At 34.5% G+C, this 25,722-nt stretch overlaps 1 protein-coding gene across 1 annotated transcript in view; it reads left to right on the forward strand.

Moving 5' to 3' along the window:
- The window catches only part of LOC123563551 (meiosis regulator and mRNA stability factor 1-like), a 51,162-nt gene that overhangs the window by 13,964 nt on the left and 11,476 nt on the right, over positions 1-25,722 (forward strand). Inside the window, exons 7-20 of the mRNA XM_053532946.1 lie at positions 3,709-3,821; positions 8,917-9,188; positions 11,069-11,267; positions 11,973-12,235; positions 13,373-13,551; positions 14,599-14,679; positions 15,635-15,779; positions 16,349-16,524; positions 17,126-17,292; positions 18,306-18,505; positions 19,586-19,724; positions 22,304-22,395; positions 24,320-24,365; positions 25,302-25,504. Coding sequence (XP_053388921.1) covers positions 3,709-3,821; positions 8,917-9,188; positions 11,069-11,267; positions 11,973-12,235; positions 13,373-13,551; positions 14,599-14,679; positions 15,635-15,779; positions 16,349-16,524; positions 17,126-17,292; positions 18,306-18,505; positions 19,586-19,724; positions 22,304-22,395; positions 24,320-24,365; positions 25,302-25,504 — 2,275 coding nt within the window. The remainder of the gene's footprint in view (positions 1-3,708; positions 3,822-8,916; positions 9,189-11,068; positions 11,268-11,972; positions 12,236-13,372; positions 13,552-14,598; positions 14,680-15,634; positions 15,780-16,348; positions 16,525-17,125; positions 17,293-18,305; positions 18,506-19,585; positions 19,725-22,303; positions 22,396-24,319; positions 24,366-25,301; positions 25,505-25,722) is intronic.

Genomic DNA, 25,722 nt, shown 5'->3' on the forward strand with positions numbered 1-25,722 from the left:
ATTCACTAAACTTGATTAGAAAGTGTTTATCTGTGAACTAGAGTTTGAACATATCAGGTGGGCAGATAGATCGATGGATAGAATGCATTAATTAGAGGTTGGATAGATATGTTGGAATGAAACTTAGATAATATCATAGTAAGGGAAGGTCGCTGTTTCGAAAAATAAAGTAAAACTTTAAATATTTACACACAGTTGGAGGGAAGGTACAGTAGGGCACAATTTACTAATAAGGGGCCAAGAACATTCAGGCAGAATTGGGAATGCCATTATATTATTAGTTTTTCACAAGGCAAATTACCTTCCTCATTATTTCGGAAAGGAGGATACATTGCAGTCTTTGTTTAAATGTTGTTTGTATAGAAACTGTACCAACTTAAAGCAGTGAAATTTGTTTAAAAAGTTATCTTCTTTTTGGAAAACACGATTTACAGTGCATGCCAACATGATGTTTTATAAATGCAGAAAGAATATTCTTCTATCAGTTTGACAATTTATGACTTATAACAAATTGCTCATAAATAGTGTTTCAGATCTGAACAAATTCAGAAACATAGAGGTCAGGGTAATTTACTTTACTTTTCAAATTTCTTTATGTTAAAGTGTGAAAATTTTCCTCCCTTTTTGCACCCAAAATGATTCTGTCTTTGTTTGCTTATTTTGTTGTCTGACTGAAGTTTTTATTCTTATTTTAGTAATTTGCAAATTTTTATAGTGTAATGATATGATGATACAGTATTTCTCAAACCTAAAACATTTGTACATCATTGACTGGTTAATCTATTTTAAGGATGACATTATATTATATATATATATATATACTTTTTATTTCCACATTTGAGTGATTTACATAACTTTGACAAAAAATATAATATAACATCACAGAAAGGTAACATATATACAAAACTATAAACTAAATAATTGAAATGTAACTATTGAACACATTTACATGATTTGGACTATATGAGCATTGGTTATGATTAAAGATTAATCTCTTCATCTCAATGTAATACAAAACATAGATCATTGCATATTAGATCAATGACAATGCTACATATAATTGTGTTGTTTTGAACAAAACAAAATAGACATTCAAACTTATGCATACAATGTTAGCACAACAGTAATACAGATTTGTTAATAAGGACCTTTGTTAAAGTTGTATACTTCTAGCATTTTTAATACAATGGTAAACATATTCTAACACTATTCTTAGAAAATGTTTATGAACATTCCTGTTCTGTAAAGATAACAAGCATCTCCCTGTAAGTTTTTGAAACTTGGTTTCACTATCACTTGACAAAATTTCTGAAACTACCTGTGCACCAGAGACATCATATAAGGTTCTGTACAATTTCCCTCTGTAAATGTTCATTCTGTTCCAGTTAACAACAACATGCTTTATGACATCACAACAAAAGGTTCCACAATTAAGACACATAGATCTAATATAATTATGTATTTTCTTATTTACAAACCCATATTTTGCTGGTTTTATAAGCATGTAATAAGCTTTCAGAAGTATCCGCACATTCCCATATTATCGCTCTTTCTATATTTGTATGCAAAAATTGAAATCTTGTGAAGTCATCATCATTTACCATTTTTTGAGTCCAATTTTCAGTTTCAAAATTTTGTATATTTTTCCTACATAGTGCTTTCCATACTTCTTTAGGTGGAAAAGTACCTGTTTCTATATATTTAATAAGATACATTGACAGATTATACTTTTTAAGAATATTTACAATATCAGGAACAAAGCCACGTTGTTTTTCGTCTATACTACAAACATATTCTGACAGTCTGGCGTTGAAAACCTGTTTTGAGAGAACTGAATTTGGCATATTGCATAATCTTCTTAAAAATCCTAACTTTCTATATTCTATTTCATATATAATGCCTCCAACCTAGCATACTGAGACACATGTCTGTTCGTGTTAAAGTAGTAAATCCTTGTGTCTTTTTTGCAGCTAGCCTAAGGAATCTGTCTAATTGTGCATAATCAGATTTCTTAAGATTATTTCATATTTCACAACCAAACAATAACCTTGAAATACAAATTTTTGAGATAAGGGAAGCCGATTTGATTGGATTTATGTAAGTCGGGTCAATTTTAAGGGATAGGAGAGAAAAGAGGGACGCTTTTGCTTTTTCGCATGCATGTTCTACCATTTCTGTATCGTTTAATGTAACATTAAGGCATACACCTGTTTAACACTGCGCACTTGGTCAATGGGACAATCTCCAATTGATAACTGAATTTGGGGCACTTTTCTTTTTGTACTAAAGACTATTATATGGCTTTTCCGCGGGTTTATGTTATATCTGTATTTGCATGAATACCTATGCGTGATATTAAGCATTCGCTGAAGGCTTTCGGGACTAGTCGCTGATGCTTGTTCAGGAGTTATCTGCCCTTGAATATGCAAATTTGAAGAAATATCCAGTTTTAAAGGCAGATAACTCCTAAACAAGCAAGGTGACCTATGATTGTTTTTGCATTTTTCTGTTTCTAACATGAAACCATAATCATATACAAAATTTGAACAAATTCTATTGTACTGGGCAGAATTGTTCACCACCATGAGACGGAGTGTCATGCGCAAGAACCAGGTCCCTAGGTCTAAGGTCAAGGTCACACTTAGAGGTCAGAGATACAAGAATGACAACTTAACAAGCTCTTGATGGGCATATCTTGTGACTATGGCACCCTTGTGTTTGATATGACAGTGTCAGAATGACGTTAGGGAGCTGAATTGGTAGTGATGTTCATTTTAGAAACATTAGATAAATAATGTTCAAACTCTGAAATCTTTAGTTTATAAGTATTCGTATTCAATAATTGACACTTTTCCAGGTATATTTTTAACACCCTTTGTATATTATTAGGGCACATAATATGTCTTACCAATACTTAATTGCTCATCACAAGTATTACTTACAACTTCTACTCTTTAGACAGATGTGGAGGGCAGATGATTTAGATTTACACTCATTTGTCACTTATCTCAGAGAAAATATTTGCCCTGTCCAAAAGTTGTAATAAGTTGGTCCAGCACTCCTGTTGTTCTTGTATTGAATTGAAAAATGATTTTGAAAAGATAGACCCCATCTTTTAAATCAGTTCAAGAAAACTAGATCTGACTTTTGTTTTGCCTGAAAAGAACGAAATTGAGCAGGGTTGTAAAAAATTATGTAGTTTTAAAGTCACTTCTACATTGGTAGGATATTGAAACTAATAATAATATGTGTCAAATATTTTTGAAAACTTTGTTTAAAATATAAATTGCTCTATTTTACAAGAACAAAAGTTTTTTTTTATCTTACAAGTACAACAGTACAAGAAACCAATTATTTACTTCTTGGCCTATAAATTAATGTAGTGGTACACCAAACAAAAGATTTATTGTGTAGGTATGTTTCAACTTTGAGCACCAAAAACCTGTGCATTCACTGAAAATCAGTGGACTGGAACACTCAATACTGTTGACCATGTGGCTATAAATCCTGTACTTTATAGGACAATATAATCTGATAATTTGATAAGCTGCAGGGTATTTATTGAAAAATGCTCACCAAAATGCATGAAAGAATTAATCCAAACTATTCACCAAGAAATGGTCAGTATGCTAGGTGGAACAGAAAGGGTCAGAAGCAGGGTGGCTCCTTTAGGGGCAAGAAAACCTACAAGAATTCCAACTTTTACAGGGCTCAGAGAAGGATGGATGGTCAAGACTTTTATGGGAATCAGATACATGTGGATTTTTCTGCACCAGGACAGTACCCAATGCAGGAAAATAACAATAATTACTTTGATAAAGGTAAATATGATACTTTGATATTATCAAAGGGAAACAACACTCTTTGTTCAGTTTTGTGACAAAATGTTGAATTTGTCTCATGCATTTGACTTCTTTTCACTTTTGACATAGTGATTATGAATCTTTGTTAGCCTATTTTATTATGGTTGTAGTGTCTTTGAATATACGATAGCACTTACTTTGTACTTTGAGCTGAAAGGTGACAGCAAGTGACTAAATAGGGGAGGTAATTCAAAAAATGTTATTGCATTAAGGTACTTCCGCAAATTGAAATTAGAAATTCATGTGAAAAATCAGAATCCTCGAAACAGCTTTCAAAATGCAAGGACACAAAAAATACATGATAAAAGTTGAAAAGATATATCTGTAGGTAAACTTGCGAGCATGAAAGCTACGTTGAACCCTATCTCCACAGTGCTTTAGAAGAAAATGAGTGAAGATTTTTGGTGCAAAATTTAGGTATCGTATGTAACCTAAATTGCTATAAAATATTTATTTTCAAATCAAAGAAATGCCAAAATAGTGCATACGAGCGTTACTTTTTCAAGAAAATGTCGTTAAACATTCTAATGCGTAAAACACGTGCACAGTTTTTCTAAAATATTTCGCCGCCATGTTTATTTCAAGGAATTAAATATATGATTGTTCTTTTACCTCAGATTTTCCTTACTGAAATATATATGCTCCTTATTCACGGTTAGAAAATATCCATTTAGTATAGTTTAGCACTGCCCGATCTCCTTAATCTGTTACCGATCCTTTACATTTTAAGAATAAACGCAATGTGTAATGATAGTTTTTCGCTTTACACACCACCTTTGGACAAGAAAGGCGTTTCACTTAAAATTTGTAAGCATCCGCTGGCAAAATAATATTGAAAGATCGGAACTTTTTCTAAAATAAAGTTCAATTTCAATCATTTTCAAAAACTGGAAATATTGCACATTGTGTTGAATACATAAATAAAACAAAAATCCCCAAATAAACCATTTTAGAACTTTTCCGGGAACTATAAGTTTTAGCCGAACAACGCATTTCAGGATGACACAAAACTGGTTTCTCTTTGTAAACAGTGTCAAAGTTCACCTGAGGGACATTGCTGAAAAAGTAAAAGTGCTTACTTGTTTCAGTTTAACATCCTGTAGAAAACGATCAACTTTCAACTTTAAATGCATATATGTTCTAAAATTATTCCAATATCAAAAACCGTCCGATCTTTTCCGTGAGAAATAAAACGAAGCAAATTTAAGTATTTGTTTACACTTTAACCATGTGAAATTAAAGGCATGTACTATCACGAGACTCCCGTGCATTTTGAACTTCGTGGTGAATAAACTGAATTTACTTTAAAGTATGGTGTCTCAGTTGAGCCAGTTATTTGTTAATTTCAGAGAACATACATTAAAGTGTGTGTGTGTGGGGGGGGGGGGGGGGGGGGGGTGTGTGTGTGTGTGTGTGTGTGTGTTTGTTCGGGTTTAACGTCTTTTTCAACAATTTTTCAGTCATATAAACGACGGTGTCTACTTGTAGCAGTGAGCACAATGCCCAACTTTATAGTGCTGCCTCACTGGAATATCACGTCGTAGACACGTGACATGATACCCTACCTAGTCACATTATACTGACACCAGACTGTCCTAGCACTATCCTCTTAATGCTGAGCGCCAAGCGAGGAAGCTACTAGTACCATTTTTTACGTCTTTGGTATGACGCGGCCGGGGATCGAACCAACGACCTCCGCTATCGAAGCGGACGCTAGATACACTAGGCTACCGAGGCGGTTCATACATTAAAGAAGTGCTTATGAGATTATGCATGTGTGCGCATTATTTCAAAGTCTACTTTATATTAACGACTATAGAAAACAAGTCTGCACTTGGCAAATAGCAAGTCTATTATTTTCAGGTGTATACTGAACACTGATCCTTATGTTTGTACTCGTTATCCTTGGTTTCGTAGACAGTCTTAGTACTGGACCGCTGCTTCCCGCTGTCAACACCGCAGTAATATAAAGTCAGTGTCCATTTCTATGCCGGAATTTCAATACACATTTATTATCAGTTTATATCTATGAAAGTGTGAAAAAAATATTTATTGTTTAACGAAGAACAGTAACTTTGAGATCTTTCTGATTTTAATCATCAGGTTTCGCCTGAAAAGTTCAACTGATTGCATTTTGTAGTTATCTACAATTGTATACAATTGTATTACCTCCTAACATATTTGGCTGTACATTTTTGTCTGCGATTTATTCTCACTGCGTTTTTAAAAACATGCTGCATAAATTCTCATAGTGTATAAAAGTCGATAGATCAAAACTGGTTAGTTTACGACGCATGAAACATCTAATAAGGAATCTCTATAGGCCTACACATCGAACTTGTCCCGGACCAGTATGCGGAAATACTGTGGCCCAATGTTTCAAGATTGTCTAAAATGTTTGCATATATCGTGATAAAGCAAATATTTCGATTGTTTTTATAATTAATAAATTAAAATCACGTATGTGTGAGAAAATTACGTTAAGTAATTTCGGTAGTTACCGCAAGAAGTTTCGAAAATTCATTTGCTCCAAAATTTCCTTGAGATAAGCAGCGTGTAAGTCGTAAATTCCACTGTAATAAATTAACCTTTCTTATACTTGCACAATCCTTTAAACGAATTTTGATCATTGCCAAATTTTGGTCGCATTAAGTCGGAGACTTTTCTTACAATTTTAGGCAGTTTGGTACACCATACATAGAAAAATCAGTGTGTGCACATTGCACTACTTTTATGTATGTTGAAAATAGCAATATGTACAAATGTATTTTCGTTTTAATACATGAAGTAGTCAGATTTGAAAACAGATTTTGTAATAAGTTAAGTTCTATTCAGTAAGACAATTCTCCTATGCACTAATTGAAACTTTGAACTAACTTTTGCCATTCATGAATTTTTAATAAAGTATTTTGAAAGGATTTATAAATCTAACCAAAAATTTGGAAAAATACAGGTAAAAATATCTGCTTTGTTTATTTCCAAATTTTAGTATCACTTTTTATACAGCTACTTTTAGTTCAGGTCTTGCAAACTGAGCTGTTTTTGTGCTGCGGAACAGCTGCATTTGAAAGCTTTGGTTCACTATATTTTCACACCTCAAATGAATGTCACTCTAAATTCAAGATGGCGGAAGTACCTTAACTTTGTTATTTCTTGACCAAATTTGATGAAACCCAGCTGCAAGATACTTTTTGCAACCTTATCCCACTTGGTAAATCCAGACCTTTAACATTAATTTGTGTTAAACATAATTCCGTTTTCCACGTAAGTCTTGACCCCCAGTAATCTTTTCCTACATCATTTTATGTGTAAATGGACCCCATTGGAAATAAGCTCTTAGCTTAATGGGTTATCCATAGGTCCCTAGCATTTTAATAACACATGTAATTTTTAGTAATGGCATTTGGTATTATCTTATTAAACAGGCTGGTAACATTGCCCGATCGGGCTTACGACACAAAAAGTAGTATTTCTTGAAAAATAATGAAGATATTTCTTTCAAACTTGGTCCATTTATTAAGCATAACAAATAATACAAATTAGAATGAAAATAACTTGGTTGCTTTCAGGTTTGGTAGAATTATTTCCCCTTTTCAGATTTTTATGACGCATAATCTTTGAAGTCCAAAAAAAATATGTTCTAATCCTAAGTTTAAAACAAAAAAGGGTTCAATGGCTTTCTAATGCTCTAAATTATTGCGCTAGTAAAGGAGTGTATACATTTTACTCTGCTTTCACTTACAACATTATTGAGAAATGTTAGTTCTAAAAACATTGCTCATACATCTGCACTAGAAACAAAGTATTTACTCTAAATACATAGAATAAAGGTATTGGCGCACAAGTTTGGAGCAATAGAAAGCCACTGAACCTTTTCTGTTTTAAACATTGCATTAAAACATGTATTGTTTGGACTTCTAAAATTGTGCATCATAAAATACTGAAAAAGGGAAGTAATTCTAACAAAACTGAAGGCAACAAAGTTATTTCTATCTTGTTAAGCATTATATGGTATGCTTAAAAAATGGACAAAGTTTGAAAGAAATAGCTTCATTATTTTTCAAGAAATACTACTTTTTGTGTCATAAGCCCGATCGGGCAATGTTACCAGCCTGTTAAAAGTATGCAAATTGTGATATTGTGCTATTTAATGTAAAGAATTGAGATTTCTTTTTAGAAAGTATGTTTTATGAATGACATGTCTGTGATATTTATGTATTGTAATATGTTCTTTTATGCTGTGACCTAAATGTAAATAAATACATAAATAAGAGCAAAAATTTATTCCCAAGTGCCTAGATATTTACAAGAAAACCTTTGAAAGTGGTTGACATGTCAAGAATTCTCCTGAAACATTCAGAAAGAAATTTGTACATAAATTTTAATTCATTGAGCATCTGTGTTAGATTGTTTTTAAATTTTGATTTCATTTTTTTCTGGTTACACAAACACATGAAAAGTCTAATGTATTAAACATACTATTTTGACAAACCATATAACAAGACTTAGTGATACTGTTAGTAAATCTTCAGTAGAATGTATGAAAAGTGTAAGTTATGCAAAAATATTAGTCAAATGCATTTGATCACTTTTAAAACATAGGTATAACAACAGATGTACAGTTGGATACATAGTTCAAAGTGTTGTGTTCCAGTTGATTTTAAATTGAGAAAATAGACTAATTGAGCCATGCCATGGGAAAACCAACATAGTGGCTTTGCGACCAGCATAGATCCAGACCAGCCTGCGCATCCGTGCAGTCTGGTCAGGATCCATGCTGTTCACTAACAGTTTCTCCATTTCCAATAGGCTTTAAAAGCGAACAGCAAGCATGGATCCTGACCAGACTGAGCGGATGTGCAGGCTGGTCTGGATCCATGCTGGTCACAAAGCCACTATGTTGGTTTTCTCATGGCGCGGCTCAATTAATCTCATTTCTTCTTGTATTTGAATCAGTGCTACATGTACCATCTACCTTCTACATGGTTTGAAAAAATCTACTGTGTCTGTATTTAAATAAAGCATCTGTAATTGAACTCTTGTATTTACATAGGAAGACTTGACAATCGGAAGAATGTAAGCCCCAACAGAACCCGGCCATACTCCCAGTCCCACAGGAAGAACTCTCCACCCAGGTCTCGTTTGCCCTTTCCACAACCTAATGTGTCAAAGGTAGACAACTCTATACCAAACCCAGGAGAAGTTAGCCCCCTTGATGCATTGTTATCGGGTCAGCTGGAAACAATTACTGATGACCACACAGGTGGAGATGGACTTCAGGGGCTGGTCAAAAAGTTTAGTCAGGAAAATAAATCCAGCAGACAGGTACTGTACAAAATTTTGAAAACATTTTAGCTAGACTGTTCAAAATTTTTAAAAAATGAGAGCTATTCTTGTCACCATCTTGTAGACATAGGCATTGCTGTTCACACAAAACCTGCCTGGCGAAATGCTTTGAAACTTCACCCATGTCTTTGGCACTTTGATTTACAGGGCAAGTTAAATAATTTTAACTCTTATTATTTTGTTTAAATTATGCCCATTTTTAACATGAAATCATGTAAGCATGTTTCTAAGAAACTACTGTTAATGTTTTCAAATTCTACATACATCTTTGACATCATAGGAAAATCTCATACTGCAAGTTAAATAACACTGGCTTGCATTCTGACAAAATTATGCCCCTTTTTGACTTAGAAATTTTGGTGAAAATTCTGCATGTAATCTGCTTTCTCAGGAACTATTGTACTGAATGCTTTCAAACCCTTCGTAAGTTAGACATCATGAAATGACCATTCTAACCCGGTTCCATATCTCTGACTTACTGTTTACAAAATTATTCCGTTTTCAGAATTTTTGCTCAGGCTTTTGCATGCAATCTAGTATTAAGTGGAAGGGTTTTAAATAGTTAAGCATGTTGTCATTAGACAGTTCTTTTTACACAGATAAATTTACCTTGAGTAGTGACAAGTAATTCATGCCTTCTCATTTAGAGCCTGGGATAGTTATTAGAGCTATAAAATTATTGCTAGTTCTGGAGAGTGAATTGATTTAATAGGTGTATTTAATGTCAAAACATGGTATTCTGCTATTTTATTTAAGATCACAGTAATACTATAGATGAAACTGACATTTTTAGCTCATCTGATTTTTTGAAAAAAAATGATGAGTTATTGTCATCACTTGAGCGGTTGTCGGCGTCGGCGTCGGCGTCGGCGTTGCCTGGTTAAGTTTTATGTTTAGGTCAGCTTTTCTCCTAAACTATCAAAGCTATTGCTTTGAAACTTGGAATACTTGTTCACCATCATAAGCTGACCCTGTTAGCAAGAAACATAACTCCATCTTGCTTTTTGCAAGATTTATGGCCCCTTTTGTACTTAGAAAATATCAGATTTCTTGGTTAAGTTTTATGTTTAGGTCAACTTTTCTCCCAAACTGTCAAAGCTATTGCTTTGAAACTTGGAATACTTGTTCACCATCATAAGCTGACCTGTACAGCAAGAAACATAACTCCATCTTGCTTTTTGCAAGATTTATTGCCCCTTTTGGACTTAGAAAATCAGTTTTCTTGGTTAAGTTTTATGTTTAGGTCAGCTTTTATCCTAAACTATCAAAGCTATTGCTTTAAAACTTGCAACACTTGTTCACCATCATAAGTTGACCCTGTACAGCAAGAAACATAACTCCATCTGCTTTTTGCAAGATTTATGGCCCCTTTTGGACTTAGAAAATATCAGATTTCTTGGTTAAGTTTTATGTTTAGGTCAACTTTTTCTCTTAAACTATCAAAGCTATTGCTTTGAAACTTGCAACACTTGTTCACCATCATAAGCTGACCCTGTACAGCAAGCAGCGTAACTCCATCCTGATTTTTGCAATAATTATTGCCCCTTTTGGACTTAGAAAATCATTTTCTTGGTTGAGTATTATGTTTAAGTCAACTTTTCTCATAAACTATCAAAGCTATTGCTTTAAAACTTGCAACAGTTTTTCACCATCATAAGTGGACACTGTACATCAAGAAACATAACTCTATTTTGCTTTTTGCAAGAATGATGGCCCTTTTTAGACTTAGAAAATCATGGGTAGGACAATATTTCTATTACACAAAAAAAATCAGATGAGCGTCAGCACCCGCAAGGCGGTGCTCTTGTTATATGACACTATCAGTGAAGAGGACAAAGAGAAGTTTGTTCTTTTCACAGTTACTAATGTTACAGCAGCAGATATACCAGGAAGAACAAGTTCCAATTGGCACTGAATCTACACAGTTCTACTCCCAGTTCACCAAGTACCAGGAAACCAGCTACTATGGTTATGGTAACCATTGGCAACCACAAGGTTACCATGACAACAGACAGTATATTGATTGTTACCAACCAACTCAACCTTACAGTGATTACAGTAAGTGCACTTACATTTTGAACAGGTTTTGTAAACATAGGTCTTCAGGATAGATGTATGTGTGAAAGTGTAACCTTTATGTTCCAATGATGGAAGTGTATATCTTTAATACAGTTGACCTCAGTTGTCTTGTAGAACGTTTGTGATTCTGCTATGTGGTTGCCTGTCTAGAGAATGGTTTCAAACATCTCATTATGCTTCTAAATTGCCATGTGACTTTACACGTCAGTGTGTCTATGTACCTAACAAAACAAGTAAGGACAATGATGAATCTGTTATGACGTTGACTGCTCAATTTAAATACATCTCACATTGTTCTATGGGCATTTTGGTCATTGTAGTAGCAGAATTCAAAATGGTAACAGTTTATCATGACATTCAGTGAATGGAAGGTGTTCAGTGTTCACCCTTGGCATGTTTTGCAGTAGCCTTATGAAACTGAAATAATGGAATTGTGGAAGAAATAAGTTCATGAAATTCAAAGTTACTTGAATTACATATAAGTTTTGTTTGTTTTGTCAGCCAAATATGGGCTTAATTCTTTATATAACATTAAATGTTGAAAGTCTCCTCAAAAGCACCAATTAAATATGTACAGTACAATATAATATACAATAAAAGATTTATCTGATATATCGGCCTCTGATACAGTTTTCGTTAAGCAAATGTATCAACATATAACCTAATATGTTTGTTTCATTACAGATAGTAGTTATTACCAGTATCAGAATACCCAGAATCCCCCTCCACCATATCCCTATAGCAACATGAATGTTCCTGCCAACAGAGGATTTCGACCAATCAGATCAGCTTCTCCGAGTGAGAGTTCTGCAAGCTCCTCCCCCTGTGACTTCAACAGTGAAGAGTATCCTGGATCAGTTGACATAGTTGTCAGTAACCTTGACTACAACATCAGTCCAAGAGAGTGGAAGCATATTTTGTCTACAACTTTTCATCCTCACATAAAAGTAAGACAGGATACTGGCTGTGATAAGCACCAGTTCATTAATTTGCTTAATGTATTTTGCAGTTGCAAAATCAGTCTAATGTAGCTGAAGGATTCATATTTTGTTAGTAATCATAGCACTTTTTAGCTTGACTATTCAAAGAATAGTAGAGGTATTGGACTCGCTCATGCGTTGACGTCTGCGTCGGCGACAGAGTCACGATTTGGTTAAGTTTTTGTGTGTAAGCTGGTATCTCAGTAACCACTTGTGGAAATGGATTGAAACTTCACACACTTATTTACTGTGATAAACTGACTTACATTGCACAGGTTCCATAACTCTATTTTGCCTTTTTTTACAAAATTTTGCCGCTTTTTCGACATAGAAATTTTTGGTTAAGGTTTTGTATGTAAGCTGGTATCTCAGTACCCACTAATGGGAATGGATTGAAACTCCACACACTTGTTCACTGTCATCGTCTGACTTGCTCTAAGCTGGTCCCATAACTCTACTTTGCATTTTTTCAAAATTATGCCCCTTTTTTGACTTAGCAGTTTTTGGTTAAGTCTTTGTATGTAAGCTTGTATCTCAGTATCCACTAATGGGAAAGGATTGAAACTTCACACACTTGTTCAGTCATGACATGACATGCAGTGCAAAGGTTCAATAAATTTTACTTTGCATTCTTACAAAATTATGCCCCTTTTTCAACTTAACATGTTTTTGCTTAGATTCTTATATGTAAGCTGGTATAATGGATATGGATTGAAACCCATATACTTGTCCACTGTCATGAGCTGATAAGCAGTGTGGAGGTTCCATAACCCTGTTTCCCATTCTTACAAAATTATGCCCCTTTTTCGACTTTTGTATTCATTCAATTGACAAGACTGTTGAATAGTCGAGCGTTGCTGTCCTCCGACAGCTCTTGTTTGTTCCTGCAAATTTAACACTCTGCTTGTCTACTTCACTCTGAATGTTCTCTTTTTAACTGATTTTACCAGATTTGATACAACTATGGTTCTGTGTAACAAGATCTGACAATATATTGTGGATCTAATATATAAGGTTTGTAGTGAAGGGGAGGCCAGATTTGCCCCCTTGTTCAACAGACAGACAAAAGGATACATTTCACATTATAATGTGTATGTATTACAGATATTATATATAGATGTGTCCCTGCAGCCAGACAACACATCTCTGGGTTTGATCAAGGTTGGAAGTATAGAGGAAGCAAGGTTTGCTATCTCTCAGTTCCACAGGAAGAAGATAGGCTACAAGAGAATACATGTCACATTGAAATCTGATGACGAAAATAAAACTGTGTCTACTGTAAGGTAAGTGTAAGTGAAAAACTTCTGGATGAGATTCATGCCTACGGCATCATAGACCTCAGAAGCATTGTGCTGTCACACTTGCATGTAATACTCGACTCCTCCTACAGTTCGTTGTATACACTACTCCCACTACAGTTTCCATCCAATTGAAACCTTGTTTACACCAACAACATGAAGTGGACATGCACATGTTATTAAGACTTTCAAGTTTGATAATTATTTTGTTATATCCTTTTGTTGGACTTAACAATATTGCTACTACATCTGTACTTTGTGTACTCAGCTTCTACAGTTTTCATCCAATTTAAAGCTTAGTATAGGTAATTTATATGAAGTGGAAATTTGTAATTTGTCTGGATTTCTGTGTCTGATAATGAGTTTTCCAGTTACCCCCATTTTTATGACTTAACAATATTACAACTTCATCTGTACCTTGAATATTCAAGGTATGGAACAGTTTCCATCCAATTAAAATAAAACTTAGTATGAACCATGGCATGGAAATGAGCATATTGTCAGAAATTTCTTGTCAGATCTTGTTTTATAGAGTTGACCTTATTCTATCAAGCATTTTCATGGGGTGTGTGTCATACTATGTTTACACCTTTCTTGTTTTTGGTATTGCTACAAAACTGTATTATTAGAAGACTTGAGCCAGTCATACAATTTTCATTTTTTATCACATTTAACCAAATGCATGTATGTTTATTAATTACAAAATGTTCTGAAGCTTCCAAAGTATAAAAACTGTTTTATTTCTTTTCAAAGAAACTAGAAATCTTAAAAATAGCATTTCATTAAGAATGTTGGAGTCATTGCACTTGTTGCAGGTGATAACAGTTTGTTCATTCAGTGGTAAAGAGCAGCCTTAACTGATTGAATTTGCTGATTATTGCAGTTAGCAGTGATGTTGCGTATAAAAGCACACAAAAGTCTGGTTCAGAAATTTCTTCTAAGTACACAAAAAACTTGGCTTATTTATCTTGATTTGTTTAAAGGTAGCATCTGTGAACACTAACAAAAACTGCTTGTAAATATTTCTTTCAGGTCAGAAGCTATATCTCTATTATCTGAGGCCAAGGATAATGTACTACCTCTCTTCAAATTTATAGAACTCTTCAATAAAAGGTAAAATTATATAGATATGAATTAGTCGGTATTGATATAAGGGAATTTTGTCTATAACCATCTCATATAAGCATATGACAAAGTGTAGCTATTTTTTATTATCCTGTTTATCTTCGGGATATAATTGATAGGGGTGCAAATCACTTAAAATGATCGATACGATATTTGTATCAATACAAAATGATCGATATCCGATATATCATATGATATTTTATACCGAAATAATAACAGAGTAGAAGACCATATAGTAGTGCAGTATGAACTTTATTACTAGTATTGATTAATAACTTTTAAGGTGGGTCTATTCTGCGACAAAATCACATGACTTAGATGCATTGTATTAGGAAAATCATGCAGTCTAATGCATTTGCATCCAACATCGACCTTTCTGCAGACAGTATATCACTCTGCAGTCTGTACCTCCAATAGTTTATCAAAGTACAACCAAACTTTACTTTTTGGTGGCAGCATGCTTATGATAGAGATTTATTCTTAATTTGTTTAGTATGCTTAGAATTTGCAGACGAAAAAATCATCACTGCAAAATTACCGTTCTGTTCCGAGTACTGTATACTTACATTTTTCTGATGCTGTTGAACACTGATTGGCTGTCAGGTGTGACATTGTATTAAAGCATTTCTGGAGTAAACATATTACGCGAACAGGAGGACATCTATTACTGAGGCCATTTACCATGTAATTAGTTTGTTTTGATTATTTTGATCGATACAGGAACGTATTGATCGAACCCTGAATACTGGTATTCGATACATATCGAGAACCAGTATGCACCCCTGATAATTGACATAATACATTGGTATATATGCTAACTAGCATTTATACCTTGAACTATATAGGCAAAAAATACACCATTATTGTTTTGATTTATGCTTTATATACAATAGAGTATGTATCACATTACATACCATAACCAGTATATTACTTAAACTTTCAGGTTTAATCGTTCAGTTAGTGTTGCAGAGCTGTATAAGATGAAGGACACTATAGAGATTCGGGAGCAAGGTGGTGCTGGACGTATGATACACCTTGCTCCGGAACTACGGAAACCAGATCAACCCAAAGATACAGAGGACGGGGAGGTCAGTGATGTACTAAATTATTGCATTAAAAAAAAAAAGTGTAATTAGAACAGAATTTAAGTGATTTAGAATTACTGCAAGCATTTGACTGTTGGTGGTTGAGTAAGAATTGTATTGTTGCACGAGACAAATGAATAGAAGCAGCTAATATGTTCAGCATTAACCATTGAGGGGTCAACCTAATTTTAAAAGCAAAATAAAAACAGAATTGCTGCAACACATCTCTTTTGAGAAACCAAGGATACTCTTTGTGGTGATGCTATTCTGTTTTGATAAACTAGTCATGTTCTTGTATGAAAAAACAAGTTTGCTGTGTATGATGGGTTTAGGACTGCCAAACAAGGCTTGAAACTTCAGTTGGTCTCTTTGTTTTCTGTGATGATTTAAACATGTATAGCATCATGAAGCACTATACTCTACAACTGTTCCATTGTAGGAAGACATTTACTTGAAGTGAACGGGGTAGCATGAAGTATGGATTGTAGTTGCATACAACTGATTTCATATAGATAACTAAAATATCACTATCCAGCAAGGAAATCATAGCTTATTTGTGTAACTGTTTGCAGGTACAGGAGATAATAGAACAGGTTGTATGTCCGTACCACTGTCCTGAAGGTAGTACAATGTATGCAGAGACTGTGAGTACATCTATCCTACCCAATGTGAAGCTGCAGCTGAAAACATTTGCTCCACAGGTTCACTCTCTTCTTATGACACATGATGGTGATCTTCCACTTATGAGGTGAGGAATCTTACAACCCGAAATGTTGGTGTCTTCCTGTTTCACATGACAGGTTCACTGTCCTTGCACATGAGACTAGTTTAGGTTGTAAGTGTTTTGCTGTTCCTCATGTACCTCAAGGTGGTGATTTGCAGCTAAGGGGTAAAGTGATGTCAACTTATTGCGTGCCTATTCACAGCACAGGATGAAGATTTTTAAGATAGCTCAAAACTGACCAGTATGTGAATTTTAAGTGTTTGATGATATGACTGTTGTACGTTTTGATTTAGAAATATTTAAGCCTTGGTCAGTCAGGTTAATAGGAATGATTTCAGACTTTCAGTCTGCATGTGTTGTTTCTTGTCCTGTATGAAAGTTAGTCTTTTATTAGTTTAAGGTAGAATATTATATGGAATTTTTCTTTGTTTCATGTGCTATATGAGGTCTTAAGGTATCATATTGCCTTCCAATACCAGAATGCAGTGGTGCTGAGATTCTATACATTATAGTACTGTATACATGACTTCCACTTCCTTGAGGTTTTATGTTTTTGACTCGGTGAATATGTTCAATTTATGTTATATAGATAGATGATTGATAGAATAATAATAATGCATTCCAGCTTCTCAGCATGCTTCAGTGTGGAGGTAGCACCACTCGTCTATGTTTATGAGGGAGGTGTCCCACTGGAGCACCTCATCAGCTGTGTGCCTGGGGTACAAATTGTTGTCTCCCCTACTGGAGTGAAAAAGGTCCACTGGGCGGAAAACAAACCTCCAAATTCACCAGGTAAGTGGAACATATGGTGAAAACAAAAACATTATAAATTATATTTTCCAATAATGATAGATGCATGTTAATGAATAGGTATTTAAGGAGATGATAGTTTGAAATTTAATAAATACTGTTGAATCTCAGTATCTTGAATTCTAAGGGATTAAGCATTGTACTTTGATGATATTTAGTGCATGTGTTTTCGGGACAAGACTTGAAAATGCCTCTGAGATAGCCGGAATTTTGAGATAAGCAAGTTCAAGACATCGAGTTTCAACCGTAGTTTTGAACTTACTGGAGTTTCTTTGTAATTTGAAAGTAAAAATATTACATTTCCTGTGTGGAACAGAGCTGCCAACCCTTATATTAGAGAGAAATATCTTACTACTTGCACTATCATAGTGCTGCTGATATTGTTACTTCAGGTGAAATTTGACAAGGAAATAAGTTGGTGGTGGTGGTTGTAATCCAGTAGTGAGAATGTGTGTCTTGACAAGATTTGTAAACAAAATTTTAACAAATATATAGACATAGTACTGAAGTATAAAAAACAGTTGAAAAACTTAGGATGTTTGTTGGTATGTATCATTTAAGACCAAGTATAACAGCGAAATCCTGGTTTCTTCTTTTATAAGTGAAGTTGATATTAAATTTTGATATATTTCCTCTTGCAAGTAGTCCTGCCTTCAAAGTCATTGATGTATATGTAATCCTAAGTGATAATATGATTATTGCAAGAAGAAATTATGTTACTTGGTAGATGTCAAATACATGCATATTGTATGACATCAGAAAATGTTTGATTTAAGTTGAAATATATATATAATGTTATCTTAAATTTAACTATTAAACTATCTATAAAAACTCAAAATATTTCACTGTTTACAGAGAAAAATGACATTATTATTGATGTCATAGGTTGTTCTCTAGTGCCATGCGTACAAGGTTGTTCTCTAGTGCCATGCGTACAATGTAGCATGTATATATCAGTAAATTTAGTGATGGCGTTGTTTTCTTGTTAATGATAGATTTGAGTCGAGGAGGACAGCAGTTAGCACAGTTCAGTAAAGAGATTTTGGACTTGTTGAAAAGTTCTCCAAACTGTAGAATGGCATTCAGCAAGTTTATACCTAGCTACCACCAACATTTTGGACGTCAGTGTCGAGTCGCAGACTATGGCTACAACAGACTCCTTGAAGTGTTTGAATCTATACCACATGTTCTTCAGGTATATACATGTTTATTGCTCAAATTTGGTAATTTATTATGGTTAATGCTAATAACCAAGGATAATTTTTAGCTCATCTGATTTTTTGAAAAAAAATGATGAGTTATTGTCATCACTTTTTGTCGGCGTTGGCATTGACTGGTTAAGTTTTATGTTTAGGTCAGCTTTTCTCCTACACTATCAAAGCTATTGCTTTGAAACTTGCAACACTTGTTCACCATCATAAGCTGACCCTGTACAGCAAGAAACATAACTCCATCCTGCTTTTTGCAAGATTTATGGCCCCTTTTGGACTTAGAAAATATCAGATTTCTTGGTTAAGTTTTATGTTTAGGTCAACTTTTTTTCTTAAACTATCAAAGCTATTGCTTTGAAACTTGCAACACCTGTTCACCATCATAAGCTGACCCTGTACATCAAGAAATATAACTCCATCCTGCTTTTTGCAATAATTATTGCCCCTTTTGGACTTAGAAAATCAATTTTCTTGGTTGAGTATCATGTTTAAGTCAGCTTTTCTCATAAACTATCAAAGCTATTGCTTTAAAACTTGCAACAGTTTTTCTACATCATAAGCGGACACTGTACATCAAGAAACATAACTCTATCCTGCTTTTTGAAAGAATGATGGCCCTTTTTAGACTTAGAAAATCATGGGTAGGACAATATTTCTATTATACAAAAAAATCAGATGAGCGTTAGCACCCGCAAGGTGGTGCTCTTGTTAGTTCTATGATGCTGCAAAAGCATTAACCTGTCAGTTGTGTTATATTGTCAGTTAATGTAGTAAAGAGTTGATTAAAAACCGAGGAAAAAATGTTGAAAGGCTGAAGTCCTGAAATAAGCATATAAACTGCTTTATAATTAATAAGTAGACTGGTGCCCTCACTGCTCTTGCCACGCATTGACACCAGCTTTCTGCACAAGTCTAAAAGCACTGCAAGGTTTGAAGAGAAATTAAGAACTAGCACGGCAATATATATATTAATTGCTGAAATAATAAAACATTGAACATTTTGCGAGTGGACCAGTGAGGTTAACTGCCAGGCAAATTCTCATTATATGTATGAACTATTTCAGATATTGGGTACAGGAGACAGGAAAGTGCTGACACTGACGCACAGGGCACAGGTGAAACGGTTTACAGCTGATCTGGTACGACTATTGAAGAACATTCCAGGAAGGATGCTTTACCTGTCTTCACTCACTGAAGAATTCTGTATGTTAAATATCTGATTTCTTTAGTTTCATTCGTTAGCTATTATGTATACCATATATTCCTTAATAAATGCCTTCCCCCCCCCCCCCCCCCCCCCCAATAAATGCAACCCGCATGTTTATGGAAAATATATATTAACTTGGGTCATAAGTGAATACTAGCACTATGAAATGCTTTAATTATTGAAGTTCATTAAAAGTTGGATTTATAGTATTATATTTACTTTAAAAAACGCATTAAAAAAATAAATATTGCAACCCTCTTCTGCAAAATGTTAGACCCCCAGGGGCATTAATAAGGGAATTTATGGTATGTTTCAGATTTACTATTAATTCATCTATGCCTTGATTATTGTTAAAATAGCCACTTTTTCCTATGTAATGAAAAGAAATATTTGATCATGTTCAGGATGGTAAAAGAATATTAAGATCTTACATGTCTACATGACAGCAGGGAATAAGAAACCAGCATTAGCAAGAATTTTTAGCTCGACTTTTCGAAGAATAGTCTAGCTATTCTACTCACCCTGGCGTCAGCGTCGGCGTCACACCTTGGTTAAATTTTTGCATGCAAGTACATACAGCCATCAATTAAAGGCATATAGTTTTGAAACTTATTTTTTCTTTTTCTAGGTCAAGTCCCATAACTCTGACATGTATTTTGAGCAAATTATGCCCCCTTTTAGACTTAGAAAATTTTGATTAAAGTTTTACATGCAAGTTACTATCTCCAAAACTAATGCAGATATTGATTTGAAACTTCACATGTGTCTTCGGGGTTATAAAACTAGTTGATAGCAGCAAGTCCCATAACTCTGACCTACATTTTGGCCAAATTATGCCCCCTTTTAGACTTAGAAAATTCTGGTTAAAGTTTTGCGTGCAAGTACATACAGCTATTTCTAAAAGGCATATAGATTTGAAACTTATTTTTTCTTTTTCTAAATCAATTACCAACCTCACTGGGTCAAGTCCCATAACTCTGACATGTTTTTTGAGCAAATTATGCCCCCTTTTAGACTTAGAAAATTTTGGTTAAAGTTTTACCTGCAAGTTATTATCTCCAAAACTAATGCAGATATTGATTTGAAACTTCACATGTGTCTTCGGGGTTATAAAACTAGTTGATAGCAGCAAGTCCCATAACTCTGACCTTCATTTTGGCCAAATTATGCCCCCTTTTGGACTTAGCAAATTCTGGTTAAAGTTTTGCATGCTTTTAGTACATACAGCTATTACTAAAAGGCATATAGATTTGAAACATATTTTTTCTTTTTCTAGATCAATTACTAACCTCACTGGATCAAGTCCCATACATCTGGCATGTATTTTGGGCAAATTATGCCCCCTTTTGGACTTTGAAAATTCTGGTTAAAGTTTTACATGCGAGTTTCTATCTCCAAAACTAATGCAGATATTGAATTGAAACTTCACATGTGCCTTCGGAGTTATAAAACTAGTTGATAGCAGCAAGTCCCATAACTGATATGCATTTTGGTCAAATTATTCCCCCTTTTGAACTTAAAACTCTTTTGATATTTAACCTTTTTGGGTAATATTTTCCTGCTTCTGGGACAATATTTTGAATAGTCGAGCTTGGCTGTCTTACGGACAGCTCTTGTTATCTGTGCTATCCTTAGGGTTTTGGAAAATACCTCTTTGACACTGATTATTTTTCTTGCCTACAATCACCATGTTTTCAATGATATGGTCACCTTTCTAGTCTATGAAGTTAAAACATGACATCACAATGCGGATGTGTAGTTTTTCTGAAGGGAAAGATGAAGTGATCTACCATGGCAACCTTGTATGTCCCTCCACTAGTTTGACAAGAAAGGGTGATCACTGTGCAGCTGTTTCTTTCTTACTACATTTATTACACATTTTCCTGCTAAAAATACTGATTATTACATGCTTTTCTGTGAATTATCAAAATGAGCCGTGCCATGGGAAAACCAACATAGTGGGTATGCGACCAGCATGGATCCAGACCAGCCTGCGCATCCGCGCAGTCTGGTCAGGATCCATGCTGTTCGCTAACAGTTTCTCTATTTCCAATAGGCTTTAAAAGCGAACAGCATGGAGCCTGACCAGACTGCGCGGATGCGCAGGCTGGTCTGGATCCATGCTTGTCGCAAAGCCACTATGTTGGTTTTCTCATGGCACGGCTCAAATTAATTATGAGAATGAACTTTATCGAGTATTTTCACAGTGAAAAATATCGAGATATATTTTTCAGTGGTAAGAAACCATAAAATGGGTATATTTAGTCAAAACATGAATATAGAAATAAAAAGAAAATTTGTTTTACATGTATTAAGATCAAAATATCTTTTACTCATGCCCACAATATCTTACATTTTCACTCTTTGCTTATGCCACTCCGGAAAATATTGCATCTGGTGTTCATTCATGAAAGATATTTCAATGTTACATTGAAACAAACAAATATCCTCTCTACATTTCATTCTTATGAATAGTAATGTCTTCTCAAACCTTCTGGTCAACAAGTTGTATACTCTACACTTCTGTTGTATATGTAAACTTGTAACTACCTTAACAATTATTTGTTGATTACAGGTAAACTATACAACAAGAACTGGGATATTATAGAGTATGGTGTATGTCATCTGGATGATATGTTGTCAGAGTTACCTGCTGGTACTGTAGATGTAAGTTCAGTTCACTCATTTATCCCCCCACCAAAGGTGAAGGGGATATTAGAAATGCTCTCCGTCCGTCCGTCCGTCCGTCCGTCCGTCCGTGCGTCCGCAACGATCTTTGTCCGGAGCATAACTCCAAAAGTACTTGAGGGATTTTCTTCAAACTTCATACACTGATAGAACACATTGGGAGGAAGTGCAGTGTGCAAGAACAATAACTCTACCTTGCCTATTTTTTGAGTTATTCCCCTTTATCTTATTTTCTTAAAACATTTTGTCCGAAGCATAACTCCAAAAGTACTGGAGGGATTTTCTTCAAACTTCATACACTGATAGAACACATTGGGAGGAAGTGCAGTGTGCAAGAACAATAACTCTACCTTGCCTATTTTTTGAGTTATTCCCCTTTATCATATTTTCTTAAAACATTTTGTCCGGAGCATAACCCCAAAAGTACTGGAGGGATTTTCTTCAAACTTCATACACTGATAGAACACATTGGGAGGAAGTGCATTGTGCAAGAACAATAACTCTACCTTGCCTATGTTTTGAGTTATTCCCCTTCATCATATTTTCTTAAAAAAAATTGTCCGGAGCATATCTTCTTCATGCATGGAGGGATTTTGATATATCTTGGCACAAATGTTTACCACCACGAGGCGGAGTGTCATATGCAAGAACCAGGTCCCTAGGTCTAAGGTCAAGGTCACACTTAGAGGTCAAAGGATACAAGAATAAAAACCTTGTCCGGAGCATTTCTTCTTCATGCATTGAGGGATTTTGATATAACTTGGCACAAATGTTCACCACCACGAGACGGAGTGTCATGCGCAAGATCCAGGTCACTAGGCCTAAGGTCAAGGTCACACTTAGAGGCCAAAGGTCAGATACAAGAATGACTTTGTCCGAAGCATTTCTTCTTCATGCATGGAGGGATTTTGATGTAACTTGGCACAATTATACACCATCATGAGACGAAGTGTTATGCGCAGTTCCCTTCTTTAGAATTACTTCCCTTTGTTGTTACTTTAAATAGCTTTTATTGTAACTTTTTCATTACTAGTCGTAGGGAAAAATCGAGACCACTTTTCTGTAGTACAACAAACATGCTAAATCCAATTTTGAGGTGTATTTTGACCAGTCTCTTCCTGATAAAGATTTTTGTGTGGACTTGCAATTTTTTTTTTTTTTTTTTTTTTTTTTTTTTGAAGATTAACTTCCTTAGTTTGTTACTATAAATAACTTATATTGTAACATTTTTATAATTGACCCTAGGAAAAACAAGACCACTTTTCTGTGGTACAGCATAGATGTTACTCTCCAGTTTTAGGTATATTTATTAATTTTATTATATATAAGGTATCTCTACCTAGTAAGGAGTTTTTTTGTGACTTTAAAAAACATAGACTTACAATGATTACTAAACAACCACAAAATTAACATTCCATTTGCAAATACAACTGCTAGAGTAAAGAAATTTGCTTTGACGGGCATATATTGTGACATTCTGGCACTCTAGTTCCCTGTTAGCTTTCCATTCCTTCTTTTTACAGTAGCCATATAGAAAAACATCATAGCTATACTCTTCATGAAAATTAATAAAATTTAGCAGTAAACCACCTCACTACTGACTTATTCTTTCTTCCACATCTTAAAACCCCTGATGCGGACCACATCCTTCAATTATGATATGCCCGGTGGGGGGATTAGCCATGTCTGACATGGCTCTTGTTTTCAAATAGATTAGGCTGGTCATAGATGTAAAGAAGGCATTATTTAGAATAAATCTGGTTCTCAAATAAGTTAAACTGCTTGAAAAAGGTTACAAACCATCATTTGTCTGAAAACTTTCTTATTCTGACTTTTCTGACTGTATACTATATTTCTGTTAATGTCTTTAGTTATATGGATGTTTCTGTATCTCATACTTCAGATAATGACCGAGGGACATGATACTATCATAGCTCTTCCTAGGAAAGGTAAGAAAGTTCTATAACAGAATTAAGAAAACTGTAAATGTTGCAGTGATACCATGGAAAATAATGAAAGCCTTACACATGTAGTAATGAAAACATAGATTTCATTTTTGTTAAAACTAATTTCAATTAAGGAGGTAAAATTAAAATCACATTCTGTGAAATCAGTTAACTTTCATTTCATTAGAATTAGAAGAAAAATTTCAGTAAGGGAGATGAAATTAAGAAAACAAACTTAGGGCTTACTCTAAAGTTATTCTGTATCGCGGGGCTATAATTCTGCATTTATTGGCTAAATTTTTTTTTCACGGATATATTAATTTGTGGATTTAAAGTTTGAAAGACAAAATAAATCAAAGCCTTGAGATGTCTGATGGTTGCGGGTTTTGCTAGATTTATTTTCATTTTAAATGCCAATCTTTAAATATACATGTATAAGAAACAAATACTAATGTGCCTCATATCTAAGATAAACTCTGCCTGACCTTACATGAACAGCTGGAAGTCAGTGATGTAACCATAGGTTGGAATACCTAATCATTGACAGGTCTTATATAATCTAAATGGCCAGTGTGGATGGATATAGAGGATGAATAAGAACAACTTGATCATTGATAATTCATCCGCATTGTTCTTGAATGGAACTACTTTGTGTAGCACATGAACATATCCTTTGGATGTGATTTGGAATCAAATAAAGATGCTACATGATTGTCAGAATTACACTTAACTTTGGTTACGGGATAAACCCGCAACCAAAAACCTGTTTATTTAATTCATTGATTCACATAACTACAAAATCCACAAAAATAAGTCACAAATGCATGATTTGGATGTAATTTGTAACAAGTAATATGTTTAATTTACTTAGTTAACTTCTTGCACAGACAGTAAAGTAATTGGTAGGTAATATTGAATACTGTGGTGTTTGTTTCACAGATCAGACACCCGAAGAGCAAGAGAGAATGAAGCAGTTTGCCCTTGAGGTTGTTGACCTCCTCTCACATAGTCACCAGTGTCGTATGTTGTTTAACAAGTTCATACCTGCCTACCATCATCATTTCGGACATCAGTGTCGAGTCAGTGACTATGGATTCACAAAACTTCAGGATCTTTTTGAGGCACTACCAAAGATTGTAGAGGTTATTATTTCTAATACATAATTGTCTTAAAGTGTTTGATCAAGAAATATTGATAAAGTTTTTGCCAATTTTAAATATTTTGATACATAAAGCAAACTTAAATTATGTCAGTGCTAAAGATTTGTTTTTAGCTCGACTAAATCGAAGAATAGTCTAGCTATTCTGCTCACCTTGGGGCTGGCGTCACACCTTGGTGAAGTTTTGCATGCAAGTACATA

The sequence above is a fragment of the Mercenaria mercenaria genome, chromosome 2 (assembly GCF_021730395.1).
Source record: "Mercenaria mercenaria strain notata chromosome 2, MADL_Memer_1, whole genome shotgun sequence".
NCBI lineage: Eukaryota > Metazoa > Mollusca > Bivalvia > Venerida > Veneridae > Mercenaria > Mercenaria mercenaria.